At 46.6% G+C, this 27344-nt stretch overlaps 2 protein-coding genes and 1 non-coding gene across 15 annotated transcripts in view; 1 reads left to right on the top strand and 2 right to left on the bottom strand.

Moving 5' to 3' along the window:
* The first annotated feature begins 890 nt into the window (after positions 1 to 890).
* Positions 891 to 9950, top strand: CERS2 (ceramide synthase 2). 2 transcript variants are annotated; one of them, XM_069480653.1, is made up of 11 exons: positions 891 to 1079; positions 6030 to 6203; positions 6613 to 6730; positions 6930 to 7048; positions 7253 to 7310; positions 7416 to 7466; positions 7664 to 7756; positions 7949 to 8077; positions 8274 to 8380; positions 8517 to 8670; positions 8862 to 9950. In XM_069480653.1, the coding sequence occupies exons 2-11, from the start codon at positions 6031 to 6033 to the stop codon at positions 9000 to 9002; spliced, it is 1143 nt and encodes a 380-aa protein (XP_069336754.1). In that variant the 5' UTR covers positions 891 to 1079; position 6030; the 3' UTR covers positions 9003 to 9950. The 2 variants fall into 2 exon arrangements, with proteins under 2 accessions (XP_069336754.1, XP_069336753.1); XM_069480652.1 differs by lacking the exon at positions 891 to 1079 and having other exon boundaries at positions 5991 to 6203.
* LOC138391030 (U6 spliceosomal RNA) lies at positions 4215 to 4321 on the bottom strand. Its single transcript, XR_011234673.1, has one exon. It is a non-coding gene; the product is annotated as a U6 spliceosomal RNA (small nuclear RNA).
* SETDB1 (SET domain bifurcated histone lysine methyltransferase 1) overlaps positions 9641 to 27344 on the bottom strand; it is a 36349-nt gene continuing 18645 nt past the window's right edge. For 4 of the 12 annotated variants that reach the window (XM_069480642.1, XM_069480641.1, XM_069480640.1 and 1 more), the window contains exons 6-22: positions 26452 to 26577; positions 26088 to 26289; positions 25450 to 25523; positions 23839 to 24029; positions 22943 to 23072; positions 22106 to 22271; positions 21858 to 22016; positions 19571 to 20203; positions 19180 to 19296; positions 14925 to 15094; positions 13716 to 14344; positions 12442 to 12470; positions 12194 to 12326; positions 11744 to 11909; positions 11153 to 11364; positions 10805 to 10893; positions 9641 to 10641 (exon numbers count right to left, since the gene is read on the bottom strand). In XM_069480642.1, coding sequence (XP_069336743.1) covers positions 10524 to 10641; positions 10805 to 10893; positions 11153 to 11364; positions 11744 to 11909; positions 12194 to 12326; positions 12442 to 12470; positions 13716 to 14344; positions 14925 to 15094; positions 19180 to 19296; positions 19571 to 20203; positions 21858 to 22016; positions 22106 to 22271; positions 22943 to 23072; positions 23839 to 24029; positions 25450 to 25523; positions 26088 to 26289; positions 26452 to 26577 — 3344 coding nt within the window. In that variant the 3' untranslated portion in view covers positions 9641 to 10523. Of the gene's footprint in view, positions 10894 to 11152; positions 11365 to 11743; positions 11910 to 12193; positions 12327 to 12441; positions 12471 to 13715; positions 14345 to 14924; positions 15095 to 19179; positions 19297 to 19570; positions 20204 to 21857; positions 22017 to 22105; positions 22272 to 22942; positions 23073 to 23624; positions 24030 to 25449; positions 25524 to 26087; positions 26290 to 26451; positions 26578 to 27344 lie in introns of those variants that run through there. The other 8 variants (XM_069480646.1, XM_069480645.1, XM_069480643.1 and 5 more) reach the window with 5 other exon arrangements.

The raw sequence follows: 27344 nt of genomic DNA on the forward strand, positions 1-27344 counted from the left end.
AGTTTTCTAGGATAAACATGTTGCATTTTCCTGAAACAGCAATTTACCAGACTATTTAAAGGGGAAAATACTTGTTAATATGAAATCATACACGGATAAACGTGGTGTAGTTTGAAACCTCAAATAGCTTTTACAAAACAAGGTAGGGGGTGGCTCTTTCAGACTCTACTGCAGTAGGATTTGTGTGCAAGTAGGACTGTGCTCTTCTCTGCCACTGACGGTGGGTTCCACGGCACTTGGCTGGAAACACTGGGTTTTACTGGGAGGAACGGAGGGTCGCCGGCTCTGCGCTGGGAAGGCAGTTGAATCGCAAGGACCTTGTGCTTCGGTGGCCTTGGAGAGGCTTTCGGCCCCGGCGCGCGGCTCTCGGGCAGGACTCCGCAGGGCTGCGCTGCGCCCCCCCGCTGGCGGTGGGAAGTGTGGCAATCGGCGGGCCAGAGGGAACTGGGGGCCGCGGCCTCCGGGCTGAGGTCGCGAACCGCAGTAGGGGGCGGAAAGGGTGGGGCAAGGGCCCCGCTACTCGGGGCCCCGCATCCGCTGGCACCTGGTGGGTGTGTCTCGGGGTCCCGGTGGGCTACATCCCACCCCGAACGGAGAGACCGAAGTGCTGGAAGAGTCCGCACTGTCTTCCCTCATCGGGGGGCTTCTCCCCTGGGCGTCGTGATTACAGGGGCGCGGCCGCGGGGCCCGAGCGTTCCGAGGGCTGGGGTTCGGGGCCCTGCGGCCCGCCAGCGCTGGGAACGGGCGGCAGTCGGGAGGGGGAACCCGGGCGCCGCCGCCCCGCGCAGAGGCCCGGGCCCGCTCCCCTCCCCTCCCCGGCCCGCAGGCCCACGCCCAGTCTCCCGGCTTCGGTGTCGCCCGCGGCCCTTTTTTTCCCAGCTGGGCTCGGACTCAGCTCGCCTGGGCTCGGGGGCGGCGGGAGGAGGAGGAGGAAGGAGGGAGGGAGCGCGCCGGCGGGCGGGCGGGCGGAAGGGGGAGGAGAGGAGCGAGAGGAGCCAGTCGGGAGGGGGCCCGGAGCAGCGACCCGAGGAGAGACGGAGCAGCGGCGCCCGGCTCCGTGAGCTCCGCGCCGCCGCCGAGTGAGTCGCGACCCCCGCCCGGCGCCCAAGGCAGCGCGCGCGGGGGTGGGCGCGGGAGGGGACCGCGGAAGAGTTGGGAGAACTGGGGGCCACTTCGCCGTGGATCCGCGGAGAGGGGCCCGGCTGGGGAGGGAGCGGAGGGGCGAGGAGGGGAAGGGGACCTGGGCGCGGACCAGGGAAGCCGGGCGTGGGGGCGGCAGCTGCTGGCTCGGTGGCCTCAGCCTGGCGCGCTTATGGCGGCGGGCCTGGGGGAGGGCGCGCCGGAGCGGCTCGCGGGAGCGGCCGGGCCCCCACCGCAGCCCGGGGGCAGGCTGGCCTGGCGCCTCGGTGTGCTCGGGAGCGCCGGCCGGAGCCCGGAGAAGCCCTCCTGGGCAACAGGTAGGGGCTGGGAGGTGGGGACGCGGGGACTGTTTGCCGAGGGTCCCTAGCCACGGGCGCCCCTTTGTTGGGATGTAGAAAAGCATGGTGACCACTTGCGCCAGAGCCCCCATCCTGGCAGTGGGCCCGCGGTGTTGCCTCGGCCTGGACGGGTCCTGTGGCTAGAGTGGGAGAAGGAGGGAGGGTCTCGCTTCTTTTTCGAAAATTCTTGCCGGCCCACCGTGCTCACTCCTGGAGGGAGGTCAGATCTTCCATGTGCTTAACGGGAAACAGGAAGGAGTGGCTCTGAGTGTCTGCCCCGGCCCCCTGGGCTAAGAGTCCCCATACCGTTATGAGCTTGTGTGGCTGGCTTGGGGAGCTGCTGGTGAAACTAGCTTTCTGGACTGTAGCTTGTTAATTACAGGTTTGGAGGCCGGCTGGCAAGTGGGTTAACTGCAGGTGTGTAGCAATAATCTTCAGCCTGAGCTTGGGAGTTTCTCTCTTTCCCCAAGCCTGGCTCCTGGCATCAAAACCTGGTCGCAGTCACCTGAGTTGCCAGACCCAAGGATCAGTTGGTTCTAAGGATCCTGAGGAATGGAGTGAGCCCCTCTTCCCAGAGAACTAAATCAGGGAAGGCCTCCAACAGGCAATCACCCCCACATCTGTGTTGGGGAAGGGAGTAGGGGTCGCTGCCCATACTAGAGTTGGGTTGACTGCATCTGAATGTGAGCGGCTGACTTCACTTGTGATGGGGCTCTAAGGGTAAGGACATGTCTGCAGCCCTGTCCCTTAGGACCTGACTCTGACCTGCACACACTCTGTTCCAGAGAAAGAGATCCTTGTCCCCCTGGGTACCCTTCACTGGGGCCTCTGACCAGATTTTCCCCTGGGAGGAAGGGTCTCCTCTTTCCCTTGCCACTGGCCACAGGCTGGCTAATTCTCCACTGTGTCCTTCAGCACTGCCCCCAGCTGTTTCTTCTACCTGCTGGCCTCTCCCTCCCGCTGTAATCTAATGCAGTGTTTGGGTGTGTTGGGGCCTTTGGTGGGGCATTCCAGATTAGCTGTAGGCCAGATGAGGCCCAGGACCATTGTACTACTTATTGCCTCCCACGCACATCTTTTCCATAATCTGACCTAAATTTTTGGGCCTATGCTGTAGCCTGGAGCAGTAACACACCTTTTCTTGGCTTCATCCATTGCTTGCAGCCTTCTAGTTCATGACTTGCTGCTGTTGCCTGACAAGAAAATTTTCAACAAGGAAAACTATTCAGGACTTTTTCCACCTTTTTTTTGTAGTCACTCAGGCTTCAGTGGAAGTGAAAAGCCTTTGAGACACTCTTAGTCACTTTCTCCTTCCTTGTTGACCCCTTTATATTTTCCTTAGTTATTCCTTCAAACTCGGAGAGCTAGTGGGACTGTTACCACTCTCAGTCTGTGAGAATTACTTCCTCACAGGCCCAAACCTCTGCCTTCCCAGCCCTCTGGTTCTACAAGCTCCCATGGCGACCCTCTGCCTCTTTTCATCCACCTAGGAGGGTCTTGAGGGGGTGTCAGAGTTGGGACAAAGGTTGGAGCTGGGCGGAGCCCTGTTCAAGTTCCTGGTAATCCAATGCCCGTGAAATCCCTGCTCTCTGGCCCCTCTCCAGCCTGTGCCTCAGAAAGTGGCATCAGTGTCTCTGAGGCAGGTGTGTGTATGTGCGAGAGAGAGAATAGAGAGATGTCTCATGTGTGGGAGAGTGAATTCTATGAGTAGAAAAGTGTCTGTAGTTGTGATTTTTCTCTGCAAGAGATCAAATAACTGCCCTGAGGGCCGAGGTGGTCTGGAAAAGCAGGGTCATCATCCTAGGCTGTGTGCACCTCACTGCTTCTTGCCCCAGCCTCTTTTTGCCGTCCCTTGCTTGGCTTGGTGTGCTGCTGCTAAGGAAGCCACCAGCCCTAGCCGACTCCTTATGTGGGGTGTGTAAGTGAGGTTACCAGGGAGCCCCAGTTATCCTCCCTTCCCTTCATGTTGTCAGAGGTCCCAACCCTGCCGAATCTGGTGCTTCTCCCTGCTGGGCTAGGCTGTCAGGGTGGGGGGATGGGGGTAATGCTTCTTTGCTAATGGAAGTAAGGACAACAGGGGAGGGCTGTGGTCATAGAAAGCCTGAAACCCAAGTGTGAGAGAGCCTCGATTAACCTGCATTTCGAAAATCCTGATACATCATAGGCTCTCACTCCTGTTTTCCACTCTCCCGGCTTGGAGTGTAAGAGGATAGGTGCTGTCTTGCCCTGGGGCTGAGATAGTTGCACTACCCAGGTGATTGCCCTGGACCATTCTCTGCCACCTACTCTGCTTACCTCCCCAGCTCCTCACCTTCTTTATAGGCATAAGACATTCCTGGACCCCAGGAGATCTAGAGGGCCTCCATCCACCCTCCAGGACCCCAGTCAGCCCTCTGAATCCTTAATCCTCAAAATGCATCTAACAAAAGAAACATCCCTGCCAGGTTTCCCTGACCCAGCTGGGGATGGGACCCAAAAGTCTAGGCCTGCCCATGCCCTTGGCGGCTTTACATTTCACTGGAGGAAAAGTTGGGCTGCAAGAGATGGCAGTCAGGTGACTAGGTCAGGTATATTTCCCCACTTCCAACCCTGCTAAGCAAAAAAAAAAAAAAAAAGAAAAAGGTGGGAAGGAAGAGGGGGAGGTGTGAAAACACATCTAGGTGTTCTGCATTGTCCCTTCCCTGCTTCATTTTCTACCCTGTTCCCTCTCTATTCAGTTTTCTTTTTTTTAAATATAAATGTAATATTTACTTCACGAATTTGCGTGTCATCTTTGTGCAGGGGCCATGCTAATCTTCTCTGTATTGTTGCAATTTTGGTATATGTGCTGCCGAAGCGAGCACTCTATTCAGTTTTCTACAACTTTTCTCTAGGAAAGTCAGCCTGTATGTGCTTGCGTGGGGAAAGTTGGGAAATTTCTTAATTTTGTTCAGTTTAGAAGGCTTCCATCTCTTTAACTAATTAAATATTTATTTTGGGTAGGACTGAGGGGGAACGGTCAGTGTCCTCAGGTGCGGAGGCCTGGAATGTGTGTGTGTGTGGATTGGGGGAGGAGGGGAGAAGGTGGAGCTGAAGCTCCTTTATTGTCAGTGCTGACCTCTGATTTCATCTGAGAGAGCAGTGACCAGGAGTGGGGACAAGAGGGTGAAGTCCTTGAGCTGGAATACTGACCCGTGACAGCCTGAGAGGGATTTCGCAAGGGCTTCTGTGGTGTGTGGGGGCGGAGCTGGAGCTGTCAGAGGAGCAGGCAGAAGGACCAGCCCAGCTCAGCTGTGGTCTGAGGGTTCAGCCGTCATTCGGTGGCACCAATTGGTCTCCAGTTCACAGTGGATAACAGTCTCCATTCTCTTTCCTCCCTGGCTGGGAGGGGACCACCTTCCTTCTGTCTCAGCTTTCAGTCTCTAGGCCAGCCTGAATATCACTGCTTCTCCTCCCTTCTGGGAGGAGAGTGAGGGGTGTGGACCCTGGAAAAGACTGCCCTGGTCATCCTGCTGGCGTTCAGTGCTGAGTCCTAGGACTGCCAGGTGTTGTGCTGGACTCAGCATCACTGAGTCTTCAGGGCTGTCTTGGTGCTTCTCTCAGCCCCAAGTGGCTGCTGTCCCACCCCCACCCCTAGACCATTCCTTCTTTCATCTGGGTATCCAAATGGTCACCTCCACCTTGTTCTTTTCTCTTTCAGTGGAAGAAGGGGGTAGGAGGCAGAAAGTAACAGCTCTTTCCTGGGCTGAGGGGGTATGGGTGTTCCCCTGCAGGCTAGTATTTTGTTTTCTAGATGAGCCTTTATAAGAAATAGCTCTTAATTCCATCAGATATCTTGGTCTGCTGTCTTGATACCCTGTCCCACAAACCCTGACTCTCTGTAGCCTTCACTTTCTGAAAAGTCTGACAGATAGGGTTCTTCTGCTTTACGTGTGGGGATTGCATGGCTTGGCATGGGGTGTCAACCTTGTGTGCAGCAGTTTGATGTCCACTGATTGTTCTGAAACCCAGTATCATTTGGGGACATAATTTTGCTTTACCTTGGCCTCTTAATTTTTCCCTAGGGACATGCTGCTCAGATGGGTTGTAGGAAAAGGGAGGAAGGGTTTGTCCCTGCCCTGCAATGTTTCTGGGCTCCCACCACCAGGGAAGCTTCTAGCTGTGAGTTGGCCTAGGGGCGGGAGGAGGTGGCTAGAGTAGAGAAGGGAGGATGCCTCTGACTTTACTCAGATTGTTGGCTATAGCTTCTAGGGCTACGTCCTGCCTGTCTTCCAGGTTGGGATAGCAAAATGACAGGAAGACCCCAGGGTTCTGAATTCCAGGGAATCAGGACTTCTAGGGTGTCAGCATCTCCTTAAGTGGCTATAAATAGTAAATGTTAAAACTAGAAAGCCACCACATTACAGATGAGGAAACTGATTTGCCCAAGGCCATAGGATTCTGGTCCATAGCCAGGACCAGAATCCTGAGTCTCTGCGCCCTGCCCCTTTTGTTGCACCTTGAAAACTTTCATTCATCTCTCTTCCCCCATAGTTGCCCCATCTTGATGCCCTCTACCTTCCCCTCACTCAGGATGCTCCAGACCTTGTATGATTACTTCTGGTGGGAACGGCTGTGGCTGCCTGTGAACTTAACCTGGGCCGACCTAGAAGACCGAGATGGACGTATCTACGCCAAAGCCTCAGACCTCTATATCACACTACCCCTGGCCTTGCTATTCCTTATCATTCGATACTTCTTTGAGCTGTAAGCAAACCAGCCTACCCTCAGGCCGTCCCCAGCTGCCAGTCACATAGTTTCTTAGACTTCAAGTTTGTCTCTTGCTGTGTAGTAAGTCCTTGACCCTGGTGTTCCGGCTACCCAGGTCCCTGCCCACTGCATCCCCTTCCCTGAGGTCACCATTGTCTTCCTGAGGGCTCAGCACCCCCGGGCCCTTTCCTTCAATGGTTATTTGTTCTCACCCTCCACCCGCCACCCCGCCTGGTCACTGGTGAACACAGGCAGCTTTGTCAGCTGTGGGCAGCCCAGGTGGCTAGAGGAAAGGGGGTTGCCAGGAAACTGGGGAAACTGAGGCCCAGAATAAAGTTGCTTGAGCTTGCAGTTCTTTCCCCTCCCAGAGAAAGCCAGATACCTCTCTCTCATATCCCGTCCTCAGTTATGTGGCTACACCACTGGCTGCCCTCCTGAATGTAAAGGAGAAAACTCGGCTGCGGGCACCTCCCAACGCCACCTTGGAGCATTTCTACCTGACCAGCGGCAAGCAGCCCAAGCAGGTATGAGCTGCACACTGCTCTGGCTTTGGGAATTACTGAGTTTTGGTGGGGAGGGAGAAGAGTTTGAATGTAAACTCCGGTGGGTGCAGAGATGGGAAAGCAGTGATCCTGACTTAGGTTATTACTGGGAGAGGCTGGCAGAGTGCGGGGCGCTCTTGAGTTCTGAAGCTAAATGTAACGGGATTCTTCACTATACCAGGTAGAGGTAGAGCTCTTGTCCCGGCAGAGTGGACTCTCTGGCCGTCAGGTAGAGCGCTGGTTCCGCCGCCGCCGCAACCAAGATCGACCCAGTCTCCTCAAGAAGTTCCGAGAAGCCAGGTGGGGGAAGTTGGGGCAAAAGCAGCTGGGTGGCAGAGGAAGGTCTGTTGTGTCTTGCTGGGAGGGGTGGGCCATGGCTGCAGGGAGACGTGAGGAGGTAAATTTAGTTATTAATGGGATCTTGAGAGGATATCTTTGGGTATTTGGGGGCTGCTGGAGGGCTGTGCCATCCTCCTACCTAGCCATTTCTGCTTCCTCTTCCAGCTGGAGATTCACATTTTACCTGATTGCCTTCGTTGCTGGCATGGCTGTCATTGTGGATGTGAGTGGTCATTACTGGGAGTTGGGAGTAGGTTCTCCAGCAAGGTTGGGGGAGGCCATAGAATTTAGGTTTCTCCTTTTTTAACTTCTCACCATCTCTCTGCAGAAACCCTGGTTCTATGACTTGAAGAAAGTTTGGGAAGGATATCCTATACAGGTATGAGATGACTCCTACTTCCTCATGTGGGGGTGGACTGAGACATACATACCCTTGTGAAGAGATGGTTTCTGGAACACGTGGCAGAGGGCCCAGAGAGTCACGGAACTAGGAATAACCTCAGGGGCTGGAAGGGCTGGGTTTGGAGTGGTGAGAGCCTTGGGTCTAGTTGCTTTTACCTCTCTCTCCTCTCCCAGAGCATCATCCCTTCCCAGTATTGGTACTACATGATTGAACTTTCCTTCTACTGGTCCCTGCTCTTCCGCATTGCCTCTGATGTCAAGCGAAAGGTGGGCGAAAGGGCTGGGCAATTAGGCCTACGAGCCAAAGTGAGGCCCTGGGATGAACAGCCTCATCTTTGACTTCTGGGTGCTTTGGATGGAGCTGTTGGGATATGGGGAACTAAAGGTGAGAGGGAAGAAGGGACAGTAGGGGCTGGGGAATAGGAAAAAGTCCCCTTAGAGCCTGCATCTTTTCTGCAGGATTTCAAGGAACAAATCATCCACCATGTGGCCACCATCATCCTCATCAGCTTCTCCTGGTTTGCCAATTATATCCGAGCTGGGACTCTCATCATGGCTCTGCATGACTCTTCCGACTACCTGCTAGAGGTTAGGCTTCCCCAAACCTAGAGACCCTAGTACAGGTTCTTCTGTCCCTTTGTTTTTTGGGAGGGGCTTGGGGAATGACATTCCTGGGACCAAGGAGGGGTGGGCACAAGAGCCAGTGCTGTTAATTGGGGTGTATGTATGAATGTACCCGGGAGAGTCAGGAGCCCATGATGATGGATGAGGGCTATCTATGCAGTCAGCCAAGATGTTTAACTATGCGGGATGGAAAAACACCTGCAACAACATCTTCATCGTCTTCGCTGTTGTTTTCATCATCACACGACTGGTCATCCTACCTTTCTGGTGAGTTGGAGGCCAGGCTATACTCCTTTTCTCAAGGAATCAGGAGTTTTGCCTTTCCCCCCCTCATTTATCTCCCCTCCATCTTAACCCCTTCTCATCCGTGTTTAGAATTCTGTCTCTCCCTTCGAATCTGTAGGATCCTGCATTGCACCCTCGTGTACCCACTGGAGCTCTATCCTGCCTTCTTTGGCTATTACTTCTTCAATTCCATGATGGGAGTGCTACAGCTGCTGCATATCTTCTGGGCATACCTCATTTTGCGCATGGCCCACAAGTTCATAACTGGAAAGGTGAAGGTTCTATCCTCATTTTGTAGGCCTTACCACTCTCAACTCTAGAACTCTCCAAAGTCCCTGTCATGAAGCAACCCTCTAAAAAAACTAGAGTGGGGCCCTGGGTAGACCAAGAACAAGCCCTTGGAGAGAGGCAGTCCTTAGGGGTTTGAGGATATCATGTAACCCTTTTTATCCCTTTTTCACAGTTGGTAGAAGATGAACGCAGTGACCGGGAAGAAACAGAGAGCTCAGAGGGGGAGGAGGCTGCAGCTGGGGGAGGAGCAAAGAGCCGGCCCCTAGCCAATGGCCATCCCATCCTCAATAACAACCATCGTAAGAATGACTGAACCATCATCCCAGCTGCTTCCCAGATTAGTGCATAAAGCCAAGGAACTACCCCACCCTCCCTGTAGGGTCACTTTAAGCTCTGGGGAGAAAGGAGAAAGAGAGAGGAGAGTTCTCTGTGCCCTCCCTCCTTGCTTCTTTGTCACCCAGTTGCCTTTAAACCAAAATCTAACCAGCCTGTTTATCCCTAGGTAGAGGGGAGGTTGGTTATATCCTTTGTTAGAGGGGGGATGGTTTTATTTTCCTCTCTATCCTCCAGGTTATCCTTTCTATTGCTTTCAAGACCCTTCCTCAGCACTGGGGGTAGGGGTCACAACTCACATTCCTTATTCTTAGAATTTGGCCCTAGCTGTCTGCCTTTGACTCCCTGACCTCCAGAGCCAGGGTTGTGCCTTAATGTCCCACCTGTGGGCCTCATCATTCTGCCAAAGTTGGACCAAGGCTCACCTTTCTATGCTCCCTAACTCAGGCCAGAAACCAAAGCTGAGCTGACTTTTAACTTCTTCCCTCTAAGACACAAAGGAATTGAGTGTAGGAGGGTGCACACGACACATGACCCTTACCCTACCTCTGCCAAAAAGTGGGGCTGTACTGGGGACTGCTCAGATGATCTTTGTGTTACTTCTCTGCCAGCCGTCTATGTAGCCACAGGTCCAAAATCTGACTGCCTCCTTTCTCTGGCCTCTTCCACTAGGCTAGCTGGTTTGGAGTAGAATGGCAACTAATTCTAATTTTTATTTATTAAATGTTTGGGGTTTTGGCTTTAAAGCCAGAATTACAGCTAGCACCTAGCATTCAGCAGAGGGACCATTTCAGACCATAATGTACTGTTAATGGTTTTTTTTTAATTAAAATATATTAAAGATTAAATAAAATATGGCAATAAGCGTCAGACTGTTAGGAATTGAAAAAGGGGGATCAACTAAATAAACTATGATAATCTTTCTTATGCCTTCCTTGCAGTTATGTAACATTTTCCTTTTTAAATTTCAAATGCCAAATGAGAAAACACAAAGGTAGAGAAAGTACAAGATTAATGACTTGTTCCACTGGGGAGGATGGAGGGAGAGATCTCACTGAAAGATCCAGAATTGGAAGTACCGGGGCTGAGGGAGAGAAATCAAATCACAATCTTAGTTTTATCATCTTATTAAGACTTTCAAGAAAAATACAAACCAGGAGTAGTAGATACACAGCCTCCATTCCAGGAATAGAGTCTGTTAGAAGCATGAACACTTGAACAAATGTGGGATGGGAGGGATGAGCAGCAGGAGGACTGAGGGGTATCAGGCCTAGGTTAGAGTGGTAATCTCTCCCAACCCTTTAGTGCCTTAGGTGGAGAAGGGATCCTGCCGGCTAGCACCACATTGAAAGGGATCTCCTGATCCAGAACCCCCATTTCTATCTATTAGGAGCTGGGGGGAGTAGCTAGACCAGAGACTTGGGGTCAGAGTTCAATAGTCAGGAAGACCCAGTTCCTGAGGAAAGGACAATTCAAGCAAGGTTAGGAGGAAGGCCATCCTCTAAAGAAGACGCCCTCTGCATTCGATGGCTCCACAGCAGCAAAGCAGTTCCTTGCCTTCCACACTGCCCACCTCGTAGTTGTAGTCCCAAGTAAGTTCTGTCCCAGCTCGGATTCTCCTGAAAAGGAAGAAAAGGATGGGTGTGGTAAAAACAGCAGATAATCCAGGCACCTAAGATTATAGAGTATGCAGGTGAAACTGGATCACAGATGGAGGGGAGGCCCTTAGAATTTCAATGGTCTTTGCCCCTGCCCAGTCATCCCCTCCCAACTCCTCCTTACTTGCTGGCAAAGAAGGCCACCCAGGGGAAGCGAAGATCATGGGTATCCACGAAGACATTCTGGACAAACAAGTTGGGGCTGCAACTATGCTGTAGGTTTAAGGATAGGATCGAATAAGAACCAGGGAAAGAGAATCTGGCTTTGTGGGGTGAGAGGTAGAAGAAAAATGATGCCATCTGACCCTTCCCATTACAGCAGAGATATTCTGAAAGCAAGTCACCTCTTTAAGATCCTCTGAGATCAAAAATTTATAACAAAAAAAGGTAAGTTTACAGAGTGTTAAGGGAAGTAGAAATCTGAGGACCATGGGATAATCCAGCATCTAGAGGTACGGGGAAGGGGTCTCACATTGAGGTAGCGGCCCAGGTTGCCTTCAAGCTTGGCATCGATGATGTAGCAAGACTCCTCACCATCGTAGAATTGGCGTGTGTTCTTACGAACTGGTGCACTCTCCCCCTTCTCCACAGAGGCCATGTTGGTTGATTTAATGGCAATCCCATGGGTCGATTTAAGAGCAAAACCTCGGGTTGATTTTACTGCCACTTGGCGCTTCATTGGACCTGGACAGGAAAGAGAATGAGGTCAGGATCTATCCCAACTCATGACTGGACATTCTACCCCCATTTTTTCTCCCACACATTGTAGCTCAGGAATACCAATAACCTAGGACTCAGGCAAAGACCCTAAGTGGAAGTTCTTTCAAGCAGAATTAGATCTGCTGGACTACGGAGTTGAGGGAAAAGAGTAGGGAATTAGAAGAGAGGAAAGGGACATGTCAAACAATATTAATAGTTTAGCTTAGAGTCACGAAGCCCCCTCAGAGAAGCTTCAACTCTTAGGATCTGAATTTTTCTCCCCTACTTTAGCTTCCTTAAAAAATGCTCTATCCCAACTTTCCTACTGTTTCTTCCTACCACTCCCCAAATTTTTCCAGACTACCAGACATATTCTTCTTGTCCTCAAAGTCATCCCCTTCAGAGCCAGAGGAGATGGTCTGGATATCATCACTGTCAACCGCTGTAGCTGAAGTCTGACCAGCAGTGGGCTTTCGGCTTGTCCCACTTTCCCCCTCACTTTCTGTGCTGCTGGACAGTGTCAGGACATCCTGGGGAAGCAGAAGGGTAAGAAGGAAGAGTAAATGGAAACGGTCCCTTTAAGTGCTTGCTCTTACCTATGGTTTTGTAGGAAGCGACTCAGAATGTAGCAAGGGGAAAATTAGATGTTGGATAAAAGAAAATGAGGCAGGAAATAAAGACCAAAGAAGCAAGACAAGACCTAACAGTAATTATAGTGAAGGACTTGATGAGGTGAGAATGTTCCATGTTTCTTTACTTAGACTCCCAATAAAACAGAAAGCTGGGTAAGGTACAGTTTCAGAAGGTCACTTACATCAGGGTTGGACTGAGCAGAGGCCACAAGTCTCCGGCTCTGAAGCATACTAGTCTTACTAGGAGGGCGGCGAAGGCCTTCAGGCTTCACAGGAGAAGGATTATAACCATAATTTCGAGTGCTTTCAGTAACTCTGATGGAGGGGAAGGAAAGAGAAGGGATCAAGTTATTGGCTGTTTCTTAGCTTCTTTCCTAGGCTTGAGAAGAGAAAGTAGATTTGTAAACAGGTCGAAAAGACAGGCACTTACACTAACATCTTGTTTCGGTCATCAGGGTCCTGGAAAAGAACAAATGAAGGGTTAAATGCTTCATGGCCCAAGGTGACAAATTCAATAATTAGACTTAACTTTAAATGACCTTCAAAGATAACATTAGCCAGGGAGAGGTACACCATCTAAAGGGGGGTGGGTATGAGGAAATCACTCTGCAACTTGACAACAACAATCATATTCTCAACACTAAACCCTCTTGGCAGAAGCCTTTAAGCCTTCCCCATGATGAGGCATAATGCTCATGGAAAACACCACAAGAAGAGTGTTATACAGACCAGGGACACAGTTTCACCATCTGTAATGTGGAAAGTTTCAATATCATTAAAGATATAGTTAAAATCAATTCTTACTTTTCTACTTTAGTAGAAGGAAGAAATGATGTAGGTAACTTGAAATAGCATTTAATTAAAAAAAAAAAAAAAAAAAAAAAAAACAGGCCAGGCCTGGTGGCTCACGCCTGTAATCCTAGCACTCTGGGAGGTTAAGGTGGGCAGATCATTTGAGCTCAGGAGTTCGAGACCAGCCTGAGCAAGAGCGAGACCTTGTCTCTACTAAAAAAGTAGAAAGAAATTAGCTGGACAACTAAAAATATATATATAAAAAATTAGCTGGGCGTGGTGGCTCATGCCTATAGTCCCAGCTACTCGGGAGGCTGAGGCAGGAGGGTTGCTTGAGCCCAGGAGTTTGAGGTTGCTGTGAGCTAGGCTGACGCCACGGCACTCTAGCCTGGGCAACAAAGCAAGAATCTGTCTCAAAAAAAAAAAAAATTGTTTTTTAAGAAACAGGATCTCACTTTGTTACTCAGGCTGCAGTACAGTGGCACAATCATAGCTCACTGCAGCCTTGAACTCCTGGGCTCAAGTGATCTTCCCATCTCAGCCTCCTGAGTAGCTGGGACTATGGGTATGCCACCATGCATGGCCACTTTTTTTTTTTTTTTGTAGAGATGGGGTCTTGTTATATTGCTGAGGCTGGTCTTGAACTCCTGGCCTCAAGCAATCCTCCCACCTTGGCCTCCCAAAGTGCTGGGATTATATGGTTCTTTTTTTTAAATACCAAGAAACACCCAAGTAAAATTTCGTTCTTTAAACAAACACTTAAGAATGTGCTAGGTAGAGGGGGGATATAATGAGGTTGCCTCAGAAATATCCATCAAGTAAAATAATCTACATGCATGCATGGTAAGACTTCATTGGGTTTGTTACTGTACCTAAGTTAAAAGCCACTAGTCTGTTTTCTGCCCTGCTTACCTCTTTTTTGGCCTGTTTGATGTCTCCCTCATCCTTGATGCCCAATCCTGAGGTCGAGGCCTTCTCAGCCTCCATTCTGCTTCCCCCACCGCGACCCTCCCCACCTTCACTGGTCTTGAAGGATGAACGGCTATCAGAGTCAGCAAAACCACCTTCACTGACGCTATTGCAACTCAACCATGAGGCCACCTTGTTCTTGGGTGTTTCTTCAGAGGAAGGTGGATTGCAGCTACTTATAGGGATTGAGGGAGGAACAGGAACATGTGGGGGCCCGAGGTCTGGAGGGCGGGAGTCTTTGGAAGCTGTTTCAGACAGTCCATTCTCCTTCTGGCCCCGGGTCTGCCTCCGGGTAGCATAGCTCCGCCACACTGAGCTGGTGCTGAAGTCCTCATCCTTACAGAAGTTATCATCTGAGCTATCGTCATTGGACTCTTCGGGGTCCTCCGTACCGCTATTGCCATCTTCCTGGTCCTTCAAATCTACACCACTGCTGTCAGAGGAACAGGGGGCATCACTCTCATATCCTTCTTTGAAGTTCTCCACGCTCTCGATATGGTCCAGATTTGCAAAGTACTCATCACCCATTTCCAGACCCTCCTTGTCTGCAAAGTCATCTGTCAGGATTTTACCTGAAAATGAAGAGAATTAAAGGCCTTCTAGGGTTATGGGGACCTTTTAGAAAGAATAAAGGTCATTCCATCAATACCCAGTCTACCATCATACAGAGTCAAAATGTCTCCACTCTGGTCTGTCATTTCTCTTTGACGATACCTCCTTTCTGTCTTAACAATGCCAGTATGGGAAAGCTTCCTATACTTCTTAATCTTGCCTTTTCCAACTTCCCATTTTTGCCACTTTACATTATCAAAAGAGAATTCTCAGCTGTGCTAAAACCTCTCTGGGTAGAGTGGAGTCATATGGGAGAAAATGATACAATGGAGTTGACAACCACATCTGTCCTCTGAAACATCAACATGTCCAAAATTTCATCCCCTTCCATTCTTTTCTTTATGAAACACTTCTGTCTGTCTCTCTCTGGTCCACCTAGATAGGCACATGATTCATCTTGTTCTTTATAAAAATGTCCCCGGCCTCTTCTTACTCCCAGTTCACATGTCAAGCACTTTATTCTTATGTTCAACTTGTCTCTGATTCAATTCCCCACCATGTCCCAACCCCAGAAAGCAATCCTTATATTTCATCACCAACCTGCATAAATACACACAAAAGAGCCTTTGGCAATGTCATCCAAGCAGCGGATACCCCAGCCCTTGTTCTGTGTCTTGAAGAGCTGTAATCGAACCTGCAGTCCATGTTGCACCAACCGATTTGTGCACATGTTTGGGTCACATTTGCAGCGTTTATTACATTCATATACCCTGAGAGGAAGGTAGAATAAAATCAATCACAATATGATCACTGGAACATAAGAAATTCACAATACTGTTATAATTCTTTTTTTTTTTTTTTTTTTTTTGAGACAGAGTCTCACTCTGTTGCCCAGGCTAGCGTGAGTGCCGTGGCGTCAGCTTAGTTCACAGCAACCTCAAACTCCTGGGCTCAAGCAATCCTCCTGCCTCAGCCTCCCGAGTAGCTGGGACTACAGGCATGCGCCACCATGCCCAGCTAATTTTTTCTATATATATATTTTAGCTGTCCATATAATTTCTTTCTATTTTTAGTAGAGATGGGGGTCTCGCTCTTGCTCAGGCTGGTCTCGAACTCCTGAGCTCAAACGATCCGCCCACCTCGGCCTCCCAGAGTGCTAGGATTACAGGCGTGAGCCACCGCGCCCGGCCAATACTGTTATAATTCTTAAGCTACCATCATTTATAATGTTTTGTGGATAAAGATTAAAAATTAGGTAACGATCTAAGTGAGTGGATTGATTCAACTGTCTATACTCTTTGATTCATTTGGAAGTAAAGGCCAAAGAAATAATTCAGAAGGGGAAAAAGTGATTTACAAAGATGTTTATAGAAATACAGTTCGTAACAGTGAATACCAGAATGCCTAACACCCAGAGAACAGCAAACTATGAGGGGAGTACAGATAACAGAACCATTAAAATAAGTACAATATATACCATGTTAATTTATAGAAATAGATGCATAAAATAAAGGTGTGTGAGAAAAGCAGAAGTCAATATAACAGAGACTGAAAGAGAGTAAAGGGACAGGAGGAACTGGTACTGATGATGTTCACGGAATTCTTTTTTATGGTAAGGTTGATTTTCATTCTTTCAGTAAACACATATTAAACACCAAGAACTCTATTAGACACTGGGAATACAACAATGAAAAAGGCCATAGTCTTTACCCTCAAGGAGTTCATATTGTATCTAATTTAAGAATTTAACAATTATTTTAAAAATAAATTATTAATGGTAATCAAATGCCAACGTTAAAGAAAGTTAACAGTTATACTGAGAAAACTGTAATCATTTCAGCTATCAATTTTTCTGCTCTGTTTGCTTTGTTCATTGTTAGGCTTTTACTTCTTAATTTCTTGGCATGTAAATTTAAGGGAGATACTTTTGGAAAGATGACAATAGTTCATTTATTGGATGATGACATTAGTCATATACCTCTGGATAAAGATAAGTGCAGCTTCTAGTTACTGAACATATATTTTGTGTTTGGTGTTATGTAAATGCTTTATATATATTTTTATATTCTATCCTCAAAGCAACCCTATAAAGGTGTTTTTTCTGACTGTACAAAAAAGATTATTAAACCCCACTGGCGATGGGGGGAAGAGGAAATATTTGTGTTGATGTCTTCTGATTACAGATAAAACAGGATCAGCTTGGTAGGGGCAGGGCTGGAATTTGAACTCAGGTCTAATCACTACCACATACATGAAACCCTTAGAAGAGCTATACTGAGCATTCATTCATTCCACAAAATTTGTTTAAGTGGTTACTATGTGCTTAGGCATTGGGTACATTAACTGCTGGCTGTGATACAACGGTGAGCAAGACAGACAAATGGATACACAAGGCCCCCACCCTCGTGCAGCTTACATTCTAATGGAAAAGACAGAACAAAAGTAAATCAACAAATAAAATTGTCATAAATGCTATAAAGAACACAAACATGGACTCAATGAGAGAATTAAGGGAGTAAAAATGACCTAGTTTTAAAGTGACCAGGGAGGGTCTCTCTGACGAGGTGGTATCAAAGCTGAGAGCTCAAGGTTAAAGAAGATAGCCACACAAAGAAAACTGCAGGGATGCCAGGAAGAAGGCACAGTATGTACGAAGTCCCCAGGGGTAGGCTGGAAAACACTGGAGGAACCGGATCCAGGAACTAAAGAAATATCAGTGTGGTTGGAACAATTTTGGAGGGGGAGAGATACAAAGGGGCCAGATAATACAGTGTTTTATAACCCAAGGTTAAGACTTAGAATAAAATCCAAAGTGCAGTGGGAAGCAATTAGAGTTTTAAGCAGTAGAGTGAAATAATATTGTGGTTAATTGAATTTATTATTTTAATGAAACATTTCAAGCACGTAAAAAAAGGTATCATGAATACTCATGCAGGCACTACCCACTAAGACAGGGGTGGGAACCTGTGGCCTTGGGGCCACATGTGGCCTCCTGGATACTTGAGCACGACCTTTTGACTGAATTCAATTTTGCAGAACAAATCCCTTTATTAAAAGGGATTGAGGCTGCAGGTTCCCCACCCCTTGCTAGGACTCCCTAGTAGTCTCAACCTCCTTTGAAGATACTCAGACACGTCAGGTTTTCTATCAAACCCATCTTCCTGAGGAAGTCACTCCTGTAGCCAGCTGACCTGCTCTAGTATAGGCTGCTCTCTTCTCTACACTTAGTACACAGCTGTCAGCCTGGAAGTTCCCTTTACTTCACCATCATTGCCTTCCTCTTTCTTGGCTTTCCCCCTCATTATGGCAAACATTTCCAGTAACTTTTGGAGAAAGGGAATAATGGAAAGCTTTGAGGTACTGCATGTCTAAAAAATGTCTTTAGCCTACCTTAACACTTAATGGATAATTTGCCTGAGCTTAGAATTCTAGGTTGGAACTAATTTTCCCATAGAATTCTGAATAGATTCCTGAATTGCCATCTAGCTTCCAATGTTATTCTGGTAAGGCTGAAGTCATTTCAAGTCTTTATTTTTTTACGTGGTCTATTTCTCGTCTGTAGAAGCTTTCAGGATTTTCTCTTTGTCCTCAGTGGTTCTGACATTTTATGATCATGTCTCTTAGTGGGGATCTATTTTCATCTATTATGCTAAGACATGATTGGCCTCTTCAATTATGGGATATTTTCTGAATTATTTCATTGATGCTTTTCTCCTCTCCAGGTCTGTTAACGATGTATCTTGAGCACTAAGTTTACTAGTTCACATGTTTATATTTATTAATTTACCATACCATATTCTACTCTTTCATTGTCTTCCTCTTTCTTGTCATCAATCTTGGACACTGGCTCCATCTCCTCTGCTTAACCCCTAAAGTGCTGGGGCACCCAAGACTTACTCCTGAGCCCCCTTCTCTATATCAACGTTCTCTCTAGGTGAAATCATTCAGGCTTTAGATATTACTCCTACGCTGATGATTCCTAAATCTTTATGTCCCGCCTTTACATTTCTCTCCAGAAATCCTACTGCCTTCTTGACATTTGCACTTGGATTGCCTAACAGGCATCTCAGACTTAACATGGTCAAAACAAAAGCTGAATTTCACTCAAACTTGCAATTCCTTTGGTCTTCCATCTCAGTAAAAACCACTAACATCCACTTAGTTGCTCAAACCCCAAATTTAGGAACTGTCCTTGATTCTACTCCTCTCCTTCCACTCCAAAGTCAACCTATCAAGTTCTGTAGCTCCACCTCCTAAGCATCCCAAGTCTTTCTTCTCTTTCATCTCTTTCACCTCTACTGCCACCTCCATTCTAATAGAAGCTGCAGCCACCACCAACTCTCTCACCCATACTCCTGTAATTAATTCCTAACTGAGCTTCTAAATTTTACTTTTGCTGTCCTAAGACCTATGCTCCACAAAGAAGCCAGAGTAACCTTAAGCAAGATCACATCACTTGCTTGCTTAAAATCCTCTAACAGCACCATGAATTTGATCCTAACTTTTCACTCTGGTTTACAAAGTCCTATATAATCAGGTCCCTGCCTTCTTCTCTCTGAACACATTTCACTTGCCAGAGCAAATCACAATCTGTTAGAACATTCATACAGCTATGAAATTCAGATAATCTTTCTCTGCAATGAAACCTGCTATTCAATCATTCCATGCCTTCGTTTCAAGGAAAGCCCACAGAAGAAATTCCTGGGAATTCAGGAAATAAGATTTAATTAATAAAATGGCCGTTTTGGTATTCTATTTTTGGTTCTAATTTTTACATGATGGTTCCTGTAAGTACAGAAAAACAAGTACATGTTCCTCAGTTTCTGAGTTGTCCCAATAGCCCCTGACTACTTACCCAGTGGGTAGACACTCTTCTAGTCTCTTGTACTGGTAGCCAGAGTTAGGGTTGATTTGGCCCCCTGGGGTACAGGCTGTAGCCTGGATAGTTAGTTGATGGCAGGCACACTTGGATCTGTACAAGACAGAGGGAAGCAAAGGAAAAGGGGAGACGATGAGAGAAAAAAAAACACCACAAGACACACATACACAGGGTTACTCAGGGGGGCCACATCAGACTCTAGCCTCCCTACCTCAGAGCTTCATGGAGGCCCTGTGGCAGGAGTTCCAGCTGAGGGAGAAGGTAAAGGGAAATAGGGAAAGCAGTACAGATATAAAGCAAAGGAAGAGGTAAAAAGGCAACTATGATAAAGCTGGAGGCAGGGGCAGCAATTCCCCTACCAACTCACTTGTCCCGACACCCATCCTTGCAGTCACAGCCAACCAGAAATTCAGGGCCTGTGTTAATGAAAACACCCTTGCCCGGGATACGTTCCTTGCTGTAGGCCACCTGGGGTGGGGGGGTTGTGTCAATCTCATTGACACAGGATAGGGGAACGTCTTCCTTCCCATAGGTGATGTCCAAAATATAGTAAAAAGGCTTATAGGGCTGAAACTTCCGGTCCACAAGAACATATGGATCCAAACAGAACATCTCCAGGAAGAGGAAGTCACAGCCAGTCTCAAAAAGGTAGCGTTCGATCTCCTGCATTGTCCGAAGGCAGAGGCCACAGGGTGTCTTATAGATAACATGAAAGCCCATCTTGCGGTTAACTCGACGCCGGGCTGTCATCCGCCGGAAGTCATACAGTAATGGGACCAGCAGAGGGTTCTTGCCCCGGTACTGCTCATTTCTCATAGGTCTGATCCGAGACAGACAAGTATAGCTGCAGACATGAGGTAAGTAGAAAAGCTTCTCCATGGGAGCACGGTAGGAGGGCTCTGCTGGGGCCCGCTCTAGCATGCCATGGAAGGCTGGGGTTACTGGAGGGGCTGGAGGTGCTGAGGATGCCGGGGCAGAGGTTGTTAAGCCTAAAGGTGATCTGCAAATGAGATGCAAAAGATCAGTTTAAAGGGCAACAGGACCTCTGTTGTGTAATTATCCTTCCAGCTAGCTAAGCCATTTCTCTCATCTTTCAAATGGCTGTGCTACTGAAGCTAAAGATGATATAAGAAAGATCTTCCCTGGCCTTATCAAGCCTGGACAATGAAACTCCCTGGTTATTCTTTTTCTTTTTTCTTTTCTTTTTTTTGAGACAGAGACTCACTTTGTTGCCCAGGCTAGAGTGCCGTGTCGTCAGCCTAGCTCACAGCAACCTCAAACTCTTGGGCTCAAGCAATTCTACTGCCTCAGCCTCCTGAGTAGCTGGGACTATAGGCATGTACCACCATGCATGGCTAATTTTTTTTCTATATATTTTTAGTTGTCCGGTTAATTTCTTTCTATTTTTTAGTAGAGACGGGGTCTCGCTGTTGCTCAGACTGGTCTCAAACTCCTGACCTTGAGCGATCCTCCTGCCTCAGCCTCCCAGAGTGCTAGGATGACAGGCATAAGCCACCATACCCGGCTTATTCTTAACTGACTGATAATATCTCTATTTCAACAGTGCACCTTTTCCTAAAATGTATTTGCTGGTGAATTATGGAAGTAGAGTCCAGTATCTTATCAATGCTTTTTGTCTGCTGTGTGTCCTCTAAATGTCTTTACTAACTTCCAGGATTCAAGGAAAGAGACTGTGGTCTTTCCTTTTTATTTTACCAATGATGGCACCATGTTCAATAAGAAGTTTTAACAAATGACTGGGCCGGGAGCAGTGGCTCACACCTATAATCCTAGCACTCTAGGAGGCTGAGGAGGGCGGATTGTTTGAGCTTATGAGTTCGAGACCAGCCTAAGCAACAGCAAGACCTCCGTCTCTACTAAAAATAGAAAGAAATTAGCTGGACAACTAAAAATATATATAGAAAAAATTAGCCGGGCATGGTGGCGCATCCCTGTAGTCCCAGTTACTCGGGAGGCTGAGGCAGGAGGATCGCCTGAGCCCAGGAGCTCAAGGTTGCCATGAGCTAGGGTGACTCCATGGCACTCTAGCCTGGGCAACAGAGTGAGACTGTCTCAAAAAAAAAAAAAAAAAAAAAAGAAAGACTTTCTGGTGATATCATATTTCCAGGCATCCAATTATTCTTTTTTTTTTTTTCTGAGACAGAGTCTCACTCTGTGGTCCAGGCTAGAGTGCCGTGGCATCAGCCTCGCTCACAGCAACCTCAAACTCCTGGGCTCAGGCGATCTTCCTGCCTCAGCCTCCCGAGTAGCTGGGACTACAGGCATGCGCCACCACGCCTGGCTAATTTTTTCTGTATATATTTTTAGTTGTCCATATAATTTCTTTCTATTTTTAGTAGAGACGGGGTCTCGCTCTTGCTCAGGCTGGTCTCGAACTCCTGACCTTGAGCGATCCACCCGCCTCGGCCTCCCAGAGTGCTAGGATTACAGGCGTGAGCCACCGCGCCCGGCCCAATTATTCTTTTACTTTGTGTTTCTTAGAAACTTCTAAGGTTAAAGCTTCCTTTTCAAGTCCAAACTCCTTACCATCTTAACCTTAAACTAAGCCCTTTGGAGCCAAGGAACTTTCCCTACACAGTGACCACTTAGTTCACATTGCCAACCTTCCCACAGAGAGCCTGAGATTTTCTCACCTGTATGTCTGGTTGATCCCAGATTTCCCACCAGCGACATTTTCACTAAGTGTAGGAGATGTAGGGGAGGAGTGACCAGAGCCCACTGATCCTGGTCGGAAGGATGTGCTCTTTTTGGCTACCTGCTTCCGTGACTGGGCAAGCTGGCTTTCCAAGCTTCTAGGAGATTAGAAAAGAGATAATGTAGTAAGGCATGCAGAGAATATAATATGAAAGAAACTGAAGAAAAAAGAAGGAATAGCACTCACTCACTGTCACCTGCTTGGGGGGATAGAGGTGGAGCAGGTGGGGCAGGTGGAGCAGGTGGAGCAGGTGGAGCTGTAGGCTGTGCAGGCTCCATTGGCTTAAACTGGGTTCCAGTACTGGTCAGGTCCTGTGTATATTGGACAACTGGGCCTTTGCTCCTCACAGCACCTACAGTAAAAGGGAAATTGACCTCTGAGAAGATGATAGCTGTGTCAATTGCATTCACTCACATACCTGATCCTTAATTTATGCAATATAAAAAAGTAGCAATGGAAACATTTTAAGTAAGTGCTGAAACTGTCAGTTCCCATTATTTACACCAATCAGTGAGGATGCTGGCACATGCTGGTTTTGACTTAGTTAAGATTGTATCTTCCTGCCTCAGATGATTTACCTCATTAACTATTACACTTTGGTGAATATTTTAAAAAATGCATTCTTTAATCAGCTCTTGTTGGCAGGAAAAAAATCAACCAGAAAGTATGAAAGGAACATGAACAAACAAAAAACAAAAACCAGTCTGAGTTTTAAAGAAAACTGACCATGGATAATACACACGGCAGATAATTCTCATGTGGCTAACAGAGGTAACTACCACCACCCTAACCGAAGCCAGTTGTCTCAGATTTTTATGTGGTTGTTTAGAACAAATCAGAGCCACAGCATGTGGAGGCAGCATCACAAATCCATCACCACTACTGGAAACAACTCAGGGTACACATCCTGTTTCCAATGAGTCAGTAGTATCACCCTGGTAAACAAAGGATAACCACTGTATATAATCTCCTTTGCTAGTTTGCCCTGTTTCTTCCCTCCCCCAGGTATCTTTTAAGACATACCCATATTTGGACGTGTCCTGAGCTGTCCCCCTTGCTTCTTCTCCAGTGCAGAGGCTGAGGATGTCTTCATGCTGAACATTGGTTCTAGCCGTGTAGATCCTCGATAGATCCACTCACATCTTTTGTCATCCTGGGTGATCGGGAGGACAGGAGGGTGGCGGGGAAACAGGTTAAAGGCTAGAATCTATCATGTCACGTGTGGAGATTATACATCATGTGCCACCTCTGGGAAATCTCCCTGATGAGCCCCCAACTCTGTATCTACTCAATAAACTTACAAGCTAGGCTCCATGAAAAGTATTAGGAACATAAAGAAGAAAAACATATACTCCTTGTTTAAGAAATTAAAGGAGGAAAGACATTTACACTGAGTATAAGAAGTGTGATAAAGATCATAAGGCCCTAGGAACAAAGGGCTGAGATAACACAGAGAAGAAATATAATTGTAAGAGGGGGTGGGAAAGGTGAGAAGGATGAGTGCAAAAGATCTAAGAGTTAAATAGAGCCTTGAAAGATAATCAAGACCCTCAATTCCTTGATCCCTCTTCTTTGTCCCACTATCCCATTATTAATAAAACCTTAAACCTGGAAAAACAGAATTGGCTGCCTTCTCTGTACCTACACACAATGTGAATACTTCCAGAGAAAAAAAGATAATAAGTCAAAATCATGCAGATTAGTGTCATAATTAAATTCAGAGATTTTATTTTCAACAACCATCCAAAGAGGAACAAAAAAAGAACAAAGTAAAATTTGACCGGAAACACTGAGAACAGATAGGAGGATAAGAAAGAGGAAAGATATAAAATAGTTATGAAATCATTCTCATTATTGCTGGTTATGTCCGTCAACCCCATCCTGACCCCTATCTCCAAAATTCTAGGGAAGAACAGTACCAGGAAGAGGATCCTGACTAGGCTGCCATCCACTTCCTCAACTCGGGACTTCCACCATGTGCCTTCCCATTCTGTCTTGATAAGCTGGCCGCTCTTGAGCAACACCATGGGGCGGTTGGGGTAGGCAGTGATATATTCTTCTATGAAGTCTCGGCAGGAGATGTCTTCTATGTCCTCCCAAGTCTTTTTCACTGTTCCAAAGAAGAAGTAGAGCTGAGAGATGGCAGGTAAGGCATGTCTAGATAGGGAAAACTAGCTGGCAAGGAGACATTTGATATTTTTCAAGTTGGGAGGGAGAGAAGAAATCATACTCTCAAGGGAAGCAAAACTAAGACCACCTAAGCAGTGAACCTAATGTTTAGATTGCACAAATTTAAAAATCAAATCCTAAAAATCAAATAAATACTAAATAAGCAATATGCAAATAGAAGTGATTCACTCATTTCATATAGGATGTTTGTCCTTAGGAAAATTTAAGTGGAAATTCTTGCTCACTTGTTGATATAAGTGTACTGGTAAATTAAGAAAGATCAGGTGGCATCATGAAATTAATAAAAAAAAGATTGTCCTCCTTTCTCATTCTCTATCAGGTTTTTAAGGGACTCAGAATATATTTATTGTCATGTTATATGGAAACACAGCAGTGTTAGTAGACTCTTCTGAAATTAAAAACGGTTGCTTACATAGGAGTCTGTCCCCAAGCCAGAGTAACAAGAGAACACTATGAAGCTCCATCTAACACAGCTTCTGTAGAAAGCACTCTGCAGACTACAGATTAATACAAATGCTAGGTGCAGCATTAGATGAGGAAAGAAGTAACACCTTTTCAAACTAAATCACTTAGAAATAAAATCAAAACACATGTATGAGTAGTCCACCCAAGGTCAGTCATGACCTTCTAATGTTTCACTCTTTTTTTTTTTTTGAGACAGAGTCTCACTCTGTTGCCCCGGCTAGAGTGCCGTGGCGTCAGCCTAGCTCACAGCAACCTGAAACTCCTGGGCTCAAGCGATCCTCCTGCCTCAGTCTCCTGAGTAGCTGGGACTACAGGCATGCACCACCATGCCCGGCTAATTTTCTTTTTTCTCTACATATTTTTAGTTGTCCATATAATTTCTTTCTATTTTTTTAGTAGAGACAGGGTCTCGCTCTTGCTCAGGCTGGTCTCGAACTCCTGACCTTGAGCGATCCATCCGCCTCTGCCTCCCAGAGTGCTAGGATTACAGCAGTGAGCCACCGCGCCTGGCCCATGTTTCACTCTTTGACTACAAAGACACAGCCCTAGAGATGAACAGTAAAAGTATAAAAATGTATCTCCGAAAGGACATCAACCAAACTTACAGTCTTTGATTTTTTTTTTTTTTTTTAAAGAGATGAGGTTTTGCTATGTTGCTCAGGCTGGTCTCAAACTCCTGGACTCAAGCAATCCTCTTGCCTCAGCCTCCCAAGGAGCTGGGATTATAGGTGCACACCACTACACCTGGCTTCAACTTATGTTCTTTGAGACCAAAGTACCAAAAATACTAGGACTTTTCAACTGCTGTTTTAAGAGGAAAAACAAGGTACAGGAGAAAACTGACAAGAGTTAAGGAAGAATGGAGGGACACTCACGTGGCCGACAAATGGGATACAGTTCAGACTGTGTGACATAGGAAGCATAGCCATCATCAAAAAAAATGAGAAACCTGTAAAGAGTGACGGTAGAAAGATCTGGAGGTTATGATACTTAACATGATCTACAGAAATTATTTTATCATAGCTTCTGCTCCTCTAGATAACAGGACACACTTCAGGGAAGACATTCCAGTCTACTACGTTCTTCCTGTTTTGTTTTTTTTTCCTTCCCCCCTTAAGAGTTAGAAATTCTCCCTTAATCTAACCAACATATCCCCCACTTTTTAAAAAACCATTTATTCTTGTTCCTCTGTAAGATTCCTATGCTGCTGCTAACCATTTGGTCTCCACCTCATTTCTTTCTTCTATGGGAATCCCTCATTCCCCCAACCATTAATCAATTTTGATTACTCTCCTCCTAGTTTTCCTACAAGTTTTCCCCTTGAGAAAAGGAATTTAAAAAAGGAAGGAGAAAGAATCACCCACATGACTCCTGTGGCAAAGAAAGAGAAAGGGTTTCTGGCCACCGGGGACTAAGAACACAAAAGCTAATTGTGAGATCTGGACTATGGCATAAACAGGGCAGGTGCTGTGCTCCCAGCCTCTACTCCCTTTACAGTCCTCTGTTCAGGTACCTGAGCTTGTTTTTGACGTTTGGTGTCTCAGCTACAATGCCAGCATAGAGCCAGACCTGATTCCCATCTTTGTATTTGGCCACCACCCGACTGCCCACATACAGCTTGTCAGCAGGAGGGTGGTAATCATAGGCAATATGGTTTCCCGACAGTAGACTCTTTCCTTTGTTGTCAAATTTCACCTTGTATTTCTTTCCTGGCCCTGAGTAAAAGGGAAAGATAAACAAAATTTTTAAAAACTATCAGTTTCTATGTACATCCTGGCTGCTATGTGAGAGACAAAAAGTCTGTGGGGAAAAGAAACAAATAGCAATGGAGATGTGCAGGTTGCCTTTCATTAGTGCTTCCTCTAGTTTGGACATACCAACTGTTTGGATGGCAATAAGGGTGCCTTTGTGCCACGTCTTAGTTCTCTTCTTGCCCAGAATCCGCATGCTGACTACCAGGTCACCATCTTTGCTTAGTTCTCCAGACATCTGACTCAAGGTTCCTATGGAAGAAAGCAAAGTTCTAAAGAGTTATGCCATAGATTGGGTAGAAAATGGAAAGGTAAAGAGGGAAGTAACCAGGGAAAATGGGGCAATCTTTGAACCTTAGCCACTTATGCTGTTCTCTTGGCCAAAGGCAGAAACACAAGATACAGATAACTCAATTGTTTATGCTAACAGAACCTTAAATAACTGAAGACTTTGTGTAATTCACAAACATCTCACTTTAACCAAATGTCTCCAACTCCTTATTAACAGTAATAGTAACTACCACTTGTTAAATGCTAAACAGTATTTATAAAACATTTTGAGTACGGTATCTATTAATTAGCTCCACTCTACAAACAAAGTTTCCTTCTCTTAAGAGTTTGAGTTACTCTATTCTCCCTAGTCTCTACCTGGGTTGGAAGAAGTAGTCATGAACACGGAAAAGGCTTAAATGTAGGGGGCTAAAAAGGTATTTAGATAATACCATCACAGACTGGAAAATCAGCATCAGTATAATTGGGATTTGATAACTACTAAGGATAAAGAGTTTGGCATATCACAAACAATCAGCAGACATAAAACTAAAGCAGAAGACAAGGAAAACAAAATCACAATCATGTTATATCTATCAAAGGCATACAGCTAGGCTGGGTGCAGTGGCTTACGCCTGTAATCCTAGCACGCTGGGAGGCCAGGCAGGCGGACTGTTTGAGCTCAGGAGTTCGAGATCAGCCTGAGCAAGAGCGAGACCCCATCTCAACTAAAAATAAAAAGAAATTAT

Source organism: Eulemur rufifrons, chromosome 8 (assembly GCF_041146395.1).
Source record: "Eulemur rufifrons isolate Redbay chromosome 8, OSU_ERuf_1, whole genome shotgun sequence".
NCBI lineage: Eukaryota > Metazoa > Chordata > Mammalia > Primates > Lemuridae > Eulemur > Eulemur rufifrons.